This window comes from Mytilus galloprovincialis, chromosome 3, assembly GCF_965363235.1.
Source record: "Mytilus galloprovincialis chromosome 3, xbMytGall1.hap1.1, whole genome shotgun sequence".
Taxonomy (NCBI): Eukaryota; Metazoa; Mollusca; class Bivalvia; order Mytilida; family Mytilidae; genus Mytilus; species Mytilus galloprovincialis.
The window spans coordinates 75,700,112-75,717,005 of NC_134840.1; the positions used below are offsets into that span (position 1 = coordinate 75,700,112).

At 30.9% G+C, this 16,894-nt stretch overlaps 1 protein-coding gene across 1 annotated transcript; it reads left to right on the plus strand.

The window, feature by feature from the left end:
- Positions 1-4,265: 4,265 nt before the first annotated feature.
- LOC143066802 (uncharacterized) lies at positions 4,266-12,149 on the plus strand. The gene is made up of 2 exons (XM_076239611.1): positions 4,266-4,301; positions 10,056-12,149. The coding sequence occupies exons 1-2, from the start codon at positions 4,266-4,268 to the stop codon at positions 11,979-11,981; spliced, it is 1,962 nt and encodes a 653-aa protein (XP_076095726.1). The 3' UTR covers positions 11,982-12,149.
- The last annotated feature ends 4,745 nt before the right edge of the window (positions 12,150-16,894 follow it).

The following is a 16,894-nucleotide window of genomic DNA, read 5'->3' on the forward strand; positions in this document are numbered from 1 at the left end:
CAACTGTTTTAAATAAGCTGGTCTTCAAAATAGGATAACCACATATAATTGGTTATTTTGAAGACAGCTGCACGTAGAAATCTGTTTTTATTATTGTTTACTCTTTGAATGACGGACAGCATATTTATGATCAATTAAAATTAGCAGAGGGTTCAATGCTCTCTATACGCTTCTTACTTATCTAATATGTCAATGACAAAGTTTTCAAAGAACATGAATAGTTTGTATGAAAGTTGTAATTTTACCTCAAATAAAAGAATAAAAACAAGAAACGTTAAGATATACGAAAATGAATATTTTAGGCATATATATTTTTAGAAAAATATTTTAAACTGATGGTTCAAAAATTTATTAAACACCTTTGTTTTAAGACATATTGTAAAACATATCTTTTGTTTTTGGGAAAGGGCTAAAATTTTAAATTAAAATTTTTGAAGTAAACGCATCCTTTATTTCGATTACGATAGGATAGATGCGCTTAATGTAGTCATCAACCTTTAAATTGGATAGGAGTTTTTAAACATACAAAAAATGATTTAAAGTCTTTATATTTTCCAGAATTGACTTTTAACCAGAACCGTCAAACTCAAAAATTTGAAACCGAGGATATTAAATATTCGATAATGAAGGATTTTCAATTCAAATAGGAACACAAAAAAGAGATCAGCTAATCGACATACTTGTATTACCAATGTTATTTCAACTGATCGGGCGGAGCTTACATTTTAAATTGCATAAGGACAGTCTATTTGAAGATGTGTGTGATAAGGATGACTGCCGTTATAATTATTACTGATTTCTAATCACCTATCAGTGTCATCAAAGGAATTTATAAAAGAATGACTGGACACTTCATTAATGAGTTTATCTTAAAACACCGATCTATAGATGGACTGGTTTATTATGAGCAAACCGGTTACACTCCGCCCAGTCAAGTGAAAGAAATCGAGTAATAATCCTGTCATTGTGTTATTGTGCTAGGGTAAATTTGCTAACGTGCGTTGTCAATATGCCTTTTTGTTTTTCTTAATTGACATATTTGCCTGTTTTATAATACAATGTTGAATACTGCACACATATTTTTGACATTTTTACCGTTATGTCTGTTTATTTTGTTCATACATCGTTGTCAGTATACTGGAATTTTACGCGATCGTCATACAAATGAGAAGTTTCGCTAGCAATAAAACCAGGTTTAATCCGCCATATTCTACTTAAGAAAGTATCTGTAACAAGTCATGAATATGACAGTTGTGATCTATTCGTTTGGTGTGTTTCAGTTTTTGATTTTGCCAATTGACAAAAAAAATTAAAAATGATAGATTCAGTGCGTCTTTTTCTGGATTAACCTTCACTAAGAACTTTCTCCTTATGGTCCTTATGCTCTTTATGTTCATTTCAATCCAACGAACAAGCTGTTCATTAGCATACACACATTAGCATACACAAACAACAGACGAGTTGGTCTCAACTCAATATATGTCCAAGCTGTCTTTTGTTGTTGTAACATTCATGAAAGATGTATCATATTACTGAACCGTTTGCTTCATCATACAAAAACAAAACTAATCTCGAGATGTTTTGTTTTTCTTTATGTCAATAGTCTCCAATGTTTACCATTAGTTTCACATATTCAGTGCTCTCCTATACATACACGTATGACCATATTCGTATGTTGATATATATGTATTCAGATGTAGCAACTGGATGGTTGATCTCAATTTTCTTTCTTTTTGTCCTAAATTATATATTCGATTTCGAAGGTCACAGGAAAAAGTTTTTCGTCATTATTTATTACAATTTCACATAATCAGCAAAACAAGCATCTTAATATGACAACAAAAAGATCACAATTAATTCCAGGGTAACTACAGTAGACATTATAAATGACCCCATTCCTTTTAATCGATTTAATTTTGCAAATTTCCTCCAAATCTCTTTGCAACCATCGCCTACACAACGTTATTTCATTTTCTTTGCTATGTGCCAATTATGTCAGAAATATTATTGGAAGAGTCATACTGCTTTCCTTTCAAATATTCGGGCTTGCGCGTTCCTGATGAAGGTAAATCCAAAACAGCGCTTCGGACTCATGAAAATTATCACGTTTGTCATTTCTTTTGTAAGAACCACTAGAGATCACTAGACACATATTTTTTACAATTTCGTATTTATATTGACACAATCTTACAGGTTATTTGTAAAAACCACTTAGCAAGATGATATTTCAAATTTCTTGCAACAGGGGACAAGTTTAATATACAAAGTGCTGTAAATTTAAGGCAATATTAGTCTATCGCTGTGCGAAAGTCATGAATCAATTGAGATAAACAAATCAAAACAGATTATGTTTGTTTAATATATACAATCCAATTAAGACATCACAGCATATTAACTAAGAATACACGTGTAATGAAAAGAAATGATTATTGAGGGGTGTAAGTAAAATATTATAAATTTCGAACACCAAAAATGAAGGCGACAGTAGTTTGCATATTCATGTACAAATCTCGTAGATCGAATAAAATGAGTTTAATCATGATAAGAAACAAAATGTTCAGGAATGAAGCAAGACCGGAAGCGTAGCAATATGTTTGCAATAGTTGATTTATTTGTTTTTACTTCTTGTGTATGCATTAAAACAAACATAGCAACATATAACGCGCGTCTAGCGTATATGCTAAATTTAGTCCTGGTATCTATGTATGGCACGCCGTTATTATATTTATTCAAATTCGATTATCTTATTTAGTTAAATAAGATATCTTATAAAGTATGTATTTAAAAGATATCTTTATAAAGAAGTAAGATATCTTATATACTTTATAAGATATCTTATTAATTAATAGAGATATCTTATTAACTTATAGAGATATCTTATAAACTAATAGAGATATCTTATTAACTTATAGAGATATCTTATTAACTTATAGAGATATCTTATAAACTAATAGAGATATCTTATAAACTCTTAGAGATATCTTATTAACTTATAGAGATATCTTATTTAAGGTAGCACAATACAAAGATTTGTTCACTCCCAATCAGACAGCTTTAAACTGATGTAATTCATTTAATCCTTCTTTATATATTATAAATGAGGTACCAAAAGAAAGAAGAAAGATTCATCTTTCAAATTGTGTCAATTTCATTATGACATAATTATTGCATAATTAATTATTATGTAATAAGTTGCTATATTGTGATGTCCAAACTTGAATGAATTTAGCGTCTTTGTTCCTCATAACATCCCAAAATATTTAATAGATTCTTGTACAACACAGCTTGACCTCCAAAACTGTGTCTCAGATTTCCAAAAACATCAATAGAACACATTTTATACCCAATTGAATTTAGTGGTCTCTTATGAATTATTGTTGCAAATTTCATTGTAGATTTATGAGAGAATGAAATACAATAGGAAAAATCTGAGACACAGTTTGGGAGGTCAAACTTTGTTGTGCAAGAATCTATAAAATATTTTGGGATGCTATGAATAACAAAGAAGCTAAATTCATTCAAGTATGGACATCACAATATGGCAACTAATTACATAACAATTAATTATGTAATAATTATGTCATAATGAAATTATCACAATTTGAAAGATTAATCCTTCTTCTTTCTTTTGGTACCTCATTTATAAAATTAAAAGAAAGATGAGTGGAATTACATCAGTTTAAAGATGTCTGGTTGGGGATGAAAAATCTTTGTATTGTGCTACCTTAATTGGTTATAAAGATATCTTATTTTATATATAAGATATCTCCATAAGTTAATAAGATATCTCTATTAGTTTATAAGATATCTCTATTAATTAATAAGATATCTTATAAAGTATGTATTTAAAAGATATCTTTATAAAGAAGTAAGATATCTTATACACTTTATAAGATATCTTATTAATTAATAGAGATATCTTATTAACTTATAGAGATATCTTATAAACTAATAGAGATATCTTATAAACTAATAGAGATATCTTATTTACTTTCAAATTAAATAAGATATCTTATAAAAATTAAAGATATCTTAATACTTAATAAGATATCTTGTTAAATAGATAAGATATCTTCAAATTTGAATAAATATAAAAACGGCGTGCCATATCTATGATGAGTTTATTTTATGCAGATTTTATATCTTCAAATTACTGTATCGTAATGAAAACTGGTCCACATGAAAACTTAATTAAGCAAACGATTTAAAAATATAAAAACGACTAGATTAGGATAAAAATTGCTTTTATCTGCTTTCAATTTAAAATGTCAACCAATATTGGGAGTGAAATAATATTGCTGGTAATATTTGGTTTTAAATCTATAAATCATAACCAATTTAATACTTATAATGCAAAAATAACGATTGCTGTACGATACATAACATTTTCTTAAACCAAATCATTAAAGTAGAACTGTACATATACCGCAAATTCACTTCAAATGATTTTTTTTCTTCTTAGTAAGTTCAATATGATTGATGTCCCTTAAAACGAATACATGATCATATAATATTTGTAAGAGAAATGATATTAGGTGATATTAAAAAAAACTTTTGAAGCTCATTACTTAGTTTTTCACACCTCGTTATGGCACAATTGTTCTTGTTCTGTAAACCTATATCGTATCAAAACGAAAAGAAACAAAACAGAAAAGAGTTGGGAAATTGCTTTATCACCGCATTCAAATCTTAAAGAATAAGCTACTCGGAAATAAAGTAACAAACTTTCTTCCTTGTTTACGCAAATCTACTATTTGAAAAAAATATTTTTACGTTTGTTTCTCAATTGTCAACTTCGTACTTTAATTGGCATTTAAAAAAAAATCGAGCGTCACTTGATCTTTTGTAGACGAAATGCGCATCGTGGTCAAATCTTGGTACCTTTGATGAGTTTATTTTACATCAGACTGGTACTTGACTGATCCATTTATTCCTGGAAAAAAATCATCCTGGCTCAGACTGGTTTTTCTAAGTTGTCTTTTTTATTTTTATCAGTGGGTATTCTTTCTCCAAAAGACATTTTTATAAGCTAATCTAAGTAAGCATCGTATTTCTAGAAGTTTATACCGTTGATATCACTTTATCGTTGTATTATACAGTGTTCGATGACTCTCTTTCGAATGATCATTACAAATGATATTTCGATTAAGGTTATATAGATCAAGACATCATCAGATTTTTCCTGTCATATGTTTTCTTTATAATTTTATACCATAATTAATATATCGATTTTTATTTTCATAACTTAAAACAAACGGGATCATTTGTATCATTGTTTCCCTGTTATATTTATAGAATATTGTTAAATCAATTTTGAGCAAGAACTAGCAAGAATGTATGAGTGCCAAAGAATACATGCAAATCTATGTCAAGTAACTTAAAGGGGCATACTAGCTTCGAGATGCATTAGAAATTTAAATTATGATGTTTTTGTCCAATCATTAATGAAAGTGAAATAGTGAGATTGTAATTCGCTATTAGCAGCCAGTATGGTTCAATTTTGTCAAATTAAGGTAAGAAACATCGATGATGAATTATTCGCTTGCAAGTTATCTGAATTTTGAAAAATAATATTAAAAAAAATGTTGAATATCTAGAGAAATCCAATGAATCACGTCTTAATTGAAATATGACTATATGATGTAACATCAAATATCCTAGAATAATTTCCTTTTCAAAACAATACAACTTCTTCTCAGTTGATCGTGACACAAACTTATTGTATATTATCATAATCATCCGTTTGGTCTTTGATTTTTTTTTTACATGCTCTATGTTGAAGGCCGTGCATTGACCTATAATGGTTTACTTTTACAAATTGTGACTTGAATGGAGAGTTATCTCATTGGCTCTTATACCACATCTTTTTAAATCTGAATAACATACGCAAATAGAAAATGATACACAATAGAAAATAAAAACACAACACAATAACACAGTGGCAGTATGTACAAGTACCAAGCAACCCCTTAGGGATATTACCAAAAATGGACGAAACAGTAAACTTCTAATTTAGGTCAACCATACTTACTATTACAAAAAGATGTTAAACTTTATTATAAACTATTCATGATATATTTGATACGGTTTAATTTATTCAATATCATAAATGATCTAAATACAAAAGAAAAAATGATGCGATACAACCTTACAATACAGATATCACGGGACTTCCTATTCACCAGAGAAAAAATCAGTTGTTCAGTAATTTTTCATTTTTCGATAAGTTATCTTTCTTTTTATTTTTAACAACAATACATATTTATTCACCAAATATGCTTGTTGTATTGTTAAACCAAGATACCAAGCTTTTCATGATGCATCCCGTTATATTCCACTGATTACCCAGGTTAGTAATCAGCTGCTGGTATATATGTATATATCATAATAATGTATAAATTTCTTGAAATATAATGTTACAACATTTTAATACATTATGTTTTATTCTATCAATCGTCTTAACTTCTTTTTAGTGACTTCAGTAATGGATTAAGTTTCATTGTTCTGTTTTCGTTATATCTTTTTATGTATTCTCGAACAAAAAATTGATAAACATTTATCTTTGTCAATTTCTGATTAGATACATAATATGATTTGTATAAAGAAAAACATAAGATTGTTAGGAAATAATTCAGACCAAAAAAAATTTTGTCAAAAATTTTATATCCAAGGACTAATTGCTTTAATGATACTTTGATAAATTTGATTTTATCATTAACACATGAATACTTTTCCAAAAATTGTCTAAAAATCGACAAGAAATAAAAACAGTGGTTGTAATCTTCTTCTTCGTTACATACATTACATAGACTGTCATTTTTGTGTTTCAATTTAAACAATAATTGTTTTGTTGGTAATATGAATTGCAAAAGTTTCCATCTATATATTTTTAACTTATTTTCTTCTAAATCGATAAGGTATCTTTATATATACGGTTTTATCCTTTTAAATCAACTGATGATGTTAAAAAAGTGTATTTCTGATAACTGAGAAATATATGAATGGGCTACGACTTTTACATGACTACAAAATATAAATGGGATTTTTTTTTATTAAATCCAAGCCACACACCGGTTCCCAATATCCATGCTGAGACCCCGTACCTAATACATCCATCAGCTCCCTAATACATTGATTTATTGAAAAATGCGGAACGTTTTTCAATGTTAAAGACCAAATATTTGCTGATAGTGATCGCGTTCACTGATCAGTAACATCTTGAAAGTCGAACCCAGTTTCGTGAAGAGGAGATGTATTAGAGACCATTAACACTTCGTTTGTAAGATTTCTATATGTTAAACAAGTTTTTTCTAGTCAAATCATATTCAAGATTAGTTGCTAAATTTTAAAAAATGAAATAATAGTGTTTTGATAGACTGCATAAAATGAGCATTCTACATGTCGAGCTTTCTGTGAAAAAAATATACAAAAGTATGCGAGTCAGTAAATACTTTGATGTAAGGTTTGTCGTCCTTATATCTTGTTATATATCTTTATCTAAATTCAAACAAGACATTTTATAATTTCCTCTTATCGCCCTACTAAATTGCGGAAACTGTAAGTATAAATTTTATTAGCTTAAAAATAAAAAGTTAGCTCTTTCATGGAAGTCACATGATGCATATAAATACATTCTTACATTGAAACTTAAAACTTCCTTTACCATTCTTAACACGAAAACATAGATAAACTATTGGTATACATTTATTATGTTTGAAAGTAAGAGGTAAGCTATAGAGTCATCATGTCATTTTTATTTTTGTATTGTTATAAGTACGGAAGTGCGTATTTTAGATCTAATTGATTGTTTAATTAATTATCAAACCAAAACTATATTAACATTGTTTACGAATCAAGATCAGTGTACAAACATTTATTTAAATAGAAAACGCTCTTAAATAATTTGTTCTCACATTAATACTCATTTATCAGAATCATAGTCTGAAATAAATCACTGTGTATACTCTAAGGTTTTTTTTTTGAACATTTAATACCCCTCCCCTGTTTGAATTTTTAAAAAAAATTTGAAAACAAGACTTTAATTATTGCCAGCTTATCCTATTTTGCATATTGTCTGATATAAAATGCCTAGAACCTGTTTAAAACTGTTTTGATAACATATTGAAAGCATATCAGAATACTATGTTATGTTTTGCAGTCAATCATCACAACATTCAGGATTATATAAAATATCCAATCCTTCCTCTGTCTCCAGTCCACATCTTACTGTATGCCTATTTGTCAATTAAAATTCACATTTTCCAGTGGCGGATCCAGAACTTTTCCTAAGGGGGGGCCGCTCCAGTCATGCTTTAGTGATTCCCTATATAATCAACCAAATTTTTCCCACGAAAGGGGGGGGCCGGGCCCCCAGAGCCCCCCTGGATCCGCCTATGTTTTCTACCTCAAACGGTCAATTTAGAATTCTTGTCATAACAGTATCATTTGTAACCATATATCTGACAATTATCTCACCTAATAAATATACTAGAAGTGTCCAAACAAAGCCATATTTGCAATAGTTGTATGTATGCAGATACCAGTCTGAGATATAAATTCACTTTAAATGTTATAGAGATGACTGCTTACATCTGATTTTTGCTTCCAAGAATAGTTATTGTTTTCTATATCAAAAACTTAAAAATGATAAAATCATAGCAATTACAAGTCAAATTATCTGTTTTATGACCCAGGGTAGGCAGTTTTCTATGTTTTTAACCCCTGGGGCCTCAAATTTCCTAAACTATTCTGCTGTTTCTAGCAATTTAGAATATTTCATATTTACATATTCAGGATAGAACACACTATTGTAAGTTTTGTTGAGATATTTTTGTATTTTTAGGGTGTAATTGTCATGCCGTGGTGACAAAAAAGCAGATTTAGGTGTTGCGGTGAAACTGTTTGCATATATTTTTTCAAGAGATCACATAAAAACCATGTCTTTTATTTTGTAAAAATTGCGTCAAAAAGTTCATGTGAAAAAAAGGGTTTGTAAACATTTCAATAATTGCCGGACTTATTGTCGATCTGGCAACAAAAAAACGTACTGTAAATAAGAAGATAATAAGAAGGCAATAAAACATGTCAAAATAATCTAATAGTTTAAGGCTTAACTAGTCATCAAATCTGAAATTAATTTTATTGCATATAAATAACTTTTATATTGAAAATTCCACATAAGCAAAAATGCGAAACTACATTTCTAACTGTGTATTGCTACCTTAGTTTCTGTGTTTTTTTATACTACTGTTTGTCTTTTGGTAATTTTCTGATTCATACCATATATTCTCAGATAGTTTTCTACCCATGTGTTTAATTTTCCCCTTTGTGTACTTCACATCCCTTGTTGCAGTAGTTTTTATGTAGAAAGCTAGGTATACTATAAAATTTCAGTGTGTCAGAAATCATATGTGATATTCTTCGTCAGTCATAATAACCTTCCATCATTACCGAATTGAACAAAGAAATAACACGACGGGTGTATACCTGTATAAGGTGCAGAACATGCCTACCCTTCCGGAGCACCTGATTTCACTCCCGGTTTTTAGTGGAGTTCGTGTTGTTTCTTATTCATTATTTATAACTGTTGATGTAAATGCCTTTTGGTTTTACGAGTCCTTGTTTACTCCTTAGTTCTGATTGTTATTGTCTTAGAACATAATTATAAATCACCATTCTAATCAGCAGACCTAAATGTGTTAAACAATCATCACTGCAAAACGTATCCTCTCACCATAGGTATTACATCATTGCATGGATATACAATGTCAACGAAACAATGTTTCTACTTCAATTATACATGGAGTTTTGTGCTTCTGTCATCAAAAGTAGTAGAACAAGAGAGAATGATAATATAACATGTATAAGATGTGATATAAACTATAATTTTTACAACTGACTTTTAAATTATATGTGGATATACAAGGAAATAATTTTATTCAAATGTTAAGTGTGACAATATATTTATTTTAAGGTTTAAAGATATAATAAAATTAGCAGAATAAGAAACAAGAAAACTTATGATGACTGCAAATAGAAAAGAATCCTTGCACTAGTATGACTATCTGTGTTGGAAAATTGGATCTGAAAAAGAAGTGAAGGGTAGGAGATTAACTTTCATAGCTATTGATACTTCCTTTAAATTTCAAATAAGCAGTGGCAGTAAAAGTGAAGGACTGGATCTAAAAGGTAGTGACATCGATGTAATGTTCATTAATCAAAACTTCAAAGTGTATGAATCAGAAAGAGACAATTTCCAAGCTCAGAGGGCAGCGCTTATTATGGACACAACAGAAACACATCCATGTTTTACACGTTTATGTCTACATACAAATTACACCAGTTTACACAAAGATCACAGAAATGTGCTAGAGCAGTATGGGATGAAGTATTTTTTGTCAAATAAACTATATAAACAAAGTTTTTCAAAAAGTATAACTAAAGACCGACCTATGTTTAATAAAATCCATGGTCCATGTATATCAGACGATGATGACGAATTTGATATTGCATTCTGTCTCAAATGTGACAACTGGATATCACAAGCTGTTCCATGGATCACTCGACCACGTTCATCATGGCTGTCACCTGAAATTGTTAATGAAATCATAATGAATGGTGTTTTATTTGTTCCAATTGGTTTTAAGGGTTCAATCTATGAAGATTTGGAATGGCGTATATCGTTTTCTGTGGCAGAAAAAATTCTGATATTTTCTTTCAATCATACGCAGTTGCTCTGTTACGCTTTGCTTAAAATTGTTTTGAAAGAAATGATAGAAAAAGATGAAGATTTGAAAACTTTACTCTGTTCATACTATTTAAAGACATTAATGTTTTGGGTTTCTGATGACGCAAATCCCACTACTTGGAGGCCAGACAATATCATACCATGTTTCATGGCATGTTTACAGAGACTTTTATACTGTGTAGAATATTCAACATTGTTACATTATTTTATTTCTGACTTTAATTTCTTTACCTTGCGTTTAAGTACAGAGTTGGAAAAAAAGACAAAGTTAAGCAATCTACTTAAAAATATATATCAACAAGGAATTCAATGTTTGTCAGCATCTGAAACACTCCATGATTACACTAAATTTCCCACTGCAGTCAACAAACTACTTAATATCAATACTAGATTAGTAAAGGATATATTACAAATTTCGCACAATTTCCATATTCCATTCGATAATAGAAGATCCTGTGTATTGCTAAAATGTCTACGTCACCCGTCTAAAACAGTTTTGTCCCATGATATTTTTCTATACTTTATGTCTGCAGCACACCAGGTTTTACAAGCAAAATCATACACTCACCATACTCAAAATAACAAACAACAATACAATAGGTACCAGTATGACCTCTGTCATTTGCTGATTGGTTTACATTCAGATGCAGTAACTGGATGGTTGATGGTGGCATCTTTCTTTTATGCCTATAAAAATTACTTCATATCATTAGACCTTATAGATTATGCTTTGTCAAATTTCACAGATGAGAAATGTGATCATTTATTTTCAAACAAAACTAGGATTTTAATTACACCGAAACAGCAATTTGCACTGGATATGATGAAAAACGAAAAGCTTTTAACTACCTTTAAAGCATTAACAATCACTAATCTTCAATTTGCATTTAAATCACAAATCCTACCAAAAGAACTTCAACAAGATGATATGAAAGGTAATACATCTTTTCATCCATTAGCATTTGCGCATTTCCTAAGATTTTTGTGTTTCTTTCATATGCATGACTTTATTTCATGTCGTGATGCTTTGCAAGACTTAAAACTGTCGGTTAAAAAGATACTTCCCGCTAAAGATTTTGCAAGTACGTTACATTTACGATCATCCTTATTTGTTGGTATAGTAGCTAAGATGTTTGGTGCAACAGATTCAGCCAGAGAGTATTTTAACCATATTGCACAAATGGACAAGGCCAATTACACCAGCGCTTCAACTAGACTTCGAGAACTGGAATAACATCACTATTTTTTTTTGTATCTGAGAGGAAATACAAGATCACTTACTTTGATCGTAATGATTCTGGACGCATTCGTTTGACATTTGATAATTGTAAAATATGTCAAAAAATTATTAACATTATTATTTTTAATGAATGCATTATCAGTAAATTAACAGTAAACTAAATAGTTTTGTTTATACATATGCGCCTTCGTGGATCTACAATCTGTCGATTCTTGTATCTTAGCATTGAACTAGGTCATATTTTTTTTTACTGTTTACGACGTCTTAACACTAAATCCATTGCATTTGGGATGTGTTCTGATTGATAATTTAGTCTTTACTCTTAGATGAATGATTTTTTAGTAATTGTTATTGGCTTTGAACTAGCTGTCAGTAATTGCAAGTACTCTCAAATCTGCCCTTGGTGTCTTTTTTGTTGGGATGTACAAGTACCGGGATACGTCCACAGTATTTTATTCATATCTGTGTCATTTGATCTCTTGGGGAGATTTGTTTCATTGGCAATCATACAACATCTTCATTTAATATAGTTAAAACATGATAAAAGGTGTTGATGCGACATAACATACTTGTTGTTCTTTGTACATGGTTCACATTAGTAATCACTGAAAATACTTCAAGTTGAAATGTTTTGAAGGCAACATCTTTCAAGCTCCTAAGAGTATCTTAACTACCTTAACAATACCAAATACCAATGCAAAGTTATGTAGATGTCAATTTGCTTTTTTTCAATTCAACGTTAAACGGTTATTTTCTTCATCATTATTGTTTTCAAGATACTATCAAAAATTATCTATAAAACAATGTCTTATTATGAACACCTTATGGCATCTTATTAATATTTTATTTTTACACTGGCAGCAAAAAAAACAACAATTACCTCAAGAATCATACCTTCTTCAATGTGAAAAGTCTCTCTTTGCATTGATATTTTGTATATATTTGGAAATTTTAGAAATTATAATTGAGTTAAAAAAAAGTATAAATGTAATATGAAACATAAGCCAATCTATTAAAGGGGCACTAGATATATAAAAATTTAAATTATCTCAATCTGTTATCTTACAGATTTTTTCCTATTCCCCATTGCGACATTTTGACTTAGTGTCAATTAATTTGGTGGTTGACGCATACATAAAAAGAGACGCTCACACTATCAAGCCGCCCAGTCTCACTCCTGTTGTACTTCATTCGGTTCCATCAGTTTGTAACATTGATTTGCCTTCATAAAATGGTAAATTGGTAAATACCAAAGCCTTGATTTACGATTAGGACTCATTTTGTTTCGTTAATTTTCTGGTGTTGTGTCATAAGATCTGTAATAAAATAATGCGTTTCTTCATAGAATTGTTCCTTATACCATAATATTGAATTTATTTAAATCCGGGACCTCGGGATCTGGCGTTTTTAAGCCCGGGATTTCGGGATCAGGACCCCTCCAACCCACCCTAAAAAAATGCTAAACAACACTTTTAATCATTGAAGTTAAAATTAGACTTGTCCCGGACATATCTGTTTTGGTCTATAAAATTTCATTGTACATAGCTCATATCTGTTTTCACAGCAATCTATTTATATTTTTTTAATGTGTGTTATCTATAATCAAAATTTGATTAATAAATGCCAATCGATCCAGTATCGTATATTTAATAGTGTGTTTAATGTATTACTTTACCGTTATATTGTAGAGTGTTTTGTTTTCTCACTTTCAGAAAATGCGGCTTATGTTTCGATACAGGTCATTGAGTCAAAGGCCTCATAAGCTATCCCCTGCCATATAGATTGATTTTGATTCTTACAATTTTAATTTTTTGTATCATTTTATTCCAACTTGTTCATAGAATATTTTAACCATTTTTTATGGAACGCCACAGCTGTCTTATGTGAAACTCTGATATTACTTTATGTTGTTTTATCATTACTTAACAATAGTTTGTCTTTATTTGATATGGTTTTGACATTACGTAATGATGTTTTGATATAAGTCAATATTGAAAAGTCATTACTTAATGATATTTCGATATTACACGATATGGTTTCGTATTGACTTGATATAGTTTTGTCATTTCTCAATATGGTTTTGTCATCACTCGATGTGGTTTCACCATCATTAAATATGGGTGTGTCATTAGTCAATGTGGTTTTACCATTACTTGATGTGTATTTGACTTAACGTAAAGTAATTGGTTCATTACATGATGTGATTTTGTTATTTTGTAATGATGATTTGTCTATTCTTTATATGGTTTTAACATTAACGTAATGATGTTTCAAAATTTGACCATTTTACACTACTTGATGTGTTTGTTTCATTATTTGATGTGGTCTTGTCCTTCTTTAATGTGGTCCTGTCATTCTTTGATGTGGTTATCCCATTACTTGATGAGGTAAAACCACGTGACCAATTCGGAAAAACCTGTTCTATATTTAGATAGATTTCCATGTTGTATGTGCCTTTATTAAAGCGTTTGGCCATCCATCTAATTAGTGTTCAAATTAAAGTTCGGGTTGCTGTATAAGTTAAACTTTGAGTTAGTTTTCGAATGAAAGTCATACTTGTAGTTAAAGTTCTAGTTAGAATTGATTTTCGAGTTGGACTTCGAGTTTGAGTCACATTTAAAGGCAGAGTTTAAGTTACAACTTTGAATTTGGGTTACTTCTTGAGGTAGAGTTTGAGTTGGATTCGAATTTAAGTCTCATTTATATTTATTAAGATTTCAAGTTGAAATTCGAGCTATTTTATATGTCTTTTTGAGTTCGTAATTAAGTTTTCTATCGCGGAACAAGAGCTTTTGCCCGGGATTCGGAAAAGAGGGCTTCGGGATATAAGTACTAAATAAATAATGTTGCAATATACAAAACGCAACATAGGAGTTGAAATAAAGTTAGATGTGGTGTGATTGCCAATGAGACAATTATCCACCAGAGTTTAAATGCAGTGGATCTAAGATATCATATATCGGCAACCGTACAGCCTTCAAAAATCCGTTTAGTCAGCTACAAAAGGCCACCATGCACTATGTGAAAAAAAATCTATTGTTTAACAGATTTCAATATGTCGTTTTGTTTAATGTGCTTTGGATGGGTATCGCCAAAGTTAAAAATCAAATTAAAGTTCGAGTGGTTGTTCAGAGTTATGAACAAATGAGACACTTTAAATCAACTCACACTTAAGTCACAGGAAAATCGGAGGAAGGGGCTCGGACTAAGCGACAAAGCATCAATACTATAAAATAAGAATTCTCTAAAAAAAAAATAATAATCATTAGAACATATATACGAATATCAATCTTTTACTTTTAATCAATTGAATTCTCTGATCTACCTCGCACTAATTGGAACACTTTTTGGAATATCTGTTTCACATGTGACGACGATATGTTCCAGTTGTCGTAACCATAATACCTTCATCTTTTACTCGAATGTGAACTTCCAAATAAGACCAAATCACTCGGTTTGTAATTTTGCAAATAACACGACGGATGCCACACGTTGAGCAGAATCTCCTTACCTTTCTGGGGAACCCGAGATCACCCCGATGGATTTCAATTACCCAGTCATAACGATCTAATGAGCCAGCCAATTGAAATGGTTTTTTAGCCACCGCAACTTGACAGCAACTGACAGTTGGGGGGCATAGTGTTTAACATTTGTCCGTCCGTCCGTCCGTCTTTCCGTCCCATTATGGGTATACAGTTATTCCGCATAACTCCTCCAACAGTTTGAATCCCAGGAAGTATTCTCTTTACTGTCTGTTTGTACATATATTGAAGGTGTGCTGCATGTGGTCAGGGTTTAATTTTTATTAATATGTGCTCTTCGGGAGAAAGTTGAATTTTGTCATATTTAGGAAATTTACTTGCATAAGTAGGGCGTTTACAGATAACTCCTCCTACAGATTGAAAGCTAGGAATTTATCACTCTGCTAGCTGTTTGTACATGTATTTTTATGCGTTTACTTTTCTATATTGACCAGAGGTATTGGGGGAGGGTTGAGATCTCACAAACATGTTTAACCCCGCCGCATTTTTGCGCCTGTCCCAAGTCTGGAGCCTCTGGCCTTTGTTAGTCTTGTATTATTTTAATTTCAGTTTCTTGTGTACAATTTGGAAATTAGTATGGCGTTCATTATCACTGAACTAGTATATATTTGTTTAGGGGCCAGCTGAAGGACGCCTCCGGGTGCGGAAATTTCTCGCTACATTGAAGACCTGTTGGTGACCTTCTGCTGTTGTTTTTTTTTTTCCCCTATGGTCGGGTTGTTGTCTCTTTGGCACATTCCCCATTTCCATTTTCAATTTTATTGATGGTATGCATGTGGTCAGGGTTTTTTCTGTTTATCATTTTTCCTCTTTTTGGAGAAAAATTGAACTTTGTCCTTTTTGGGGTACAAGCAGAGTGCGGGGGCATCGATTTGTCTAGTTTACATTTTTTCTCGTGTTGTGCTGTTTCACTACTGTTACAGTTCGATGTTCTCTCACATACATGTTAAACTCCGCCACGTGCACTTTCTTTATGTACCTGGCCCAAGTCATGCAGGAGCACGAAGTTCAATAGTTGTCGTTGTATACATATGTGTCATATTTGTTTTTTTTTGTAAAATAGACCGTTAGTGTTTTCGTTTGAATTTTTTTCACATAGTGCATGGTGGCCTTTTGTAGCTGACTTTACGGATTTTTGAAGGCTGTACGGTTGCCGATATATGATTTCTTACATCCACTGCATTTAAACTCTGGTGGATAGTTGTCTCATTGGCAATCACACCACATCTAACTTTATTTCAACTCCTATGTTGCGTTTTGTAAATTGCAACACTGTTTATTGAGTACTCATATCCCGAAGCCCTCTTTTCCGAAGCCCGAGCAAAAGCTCTTGTTCAGCGATAGAAAACTTAATTACAAACTCTA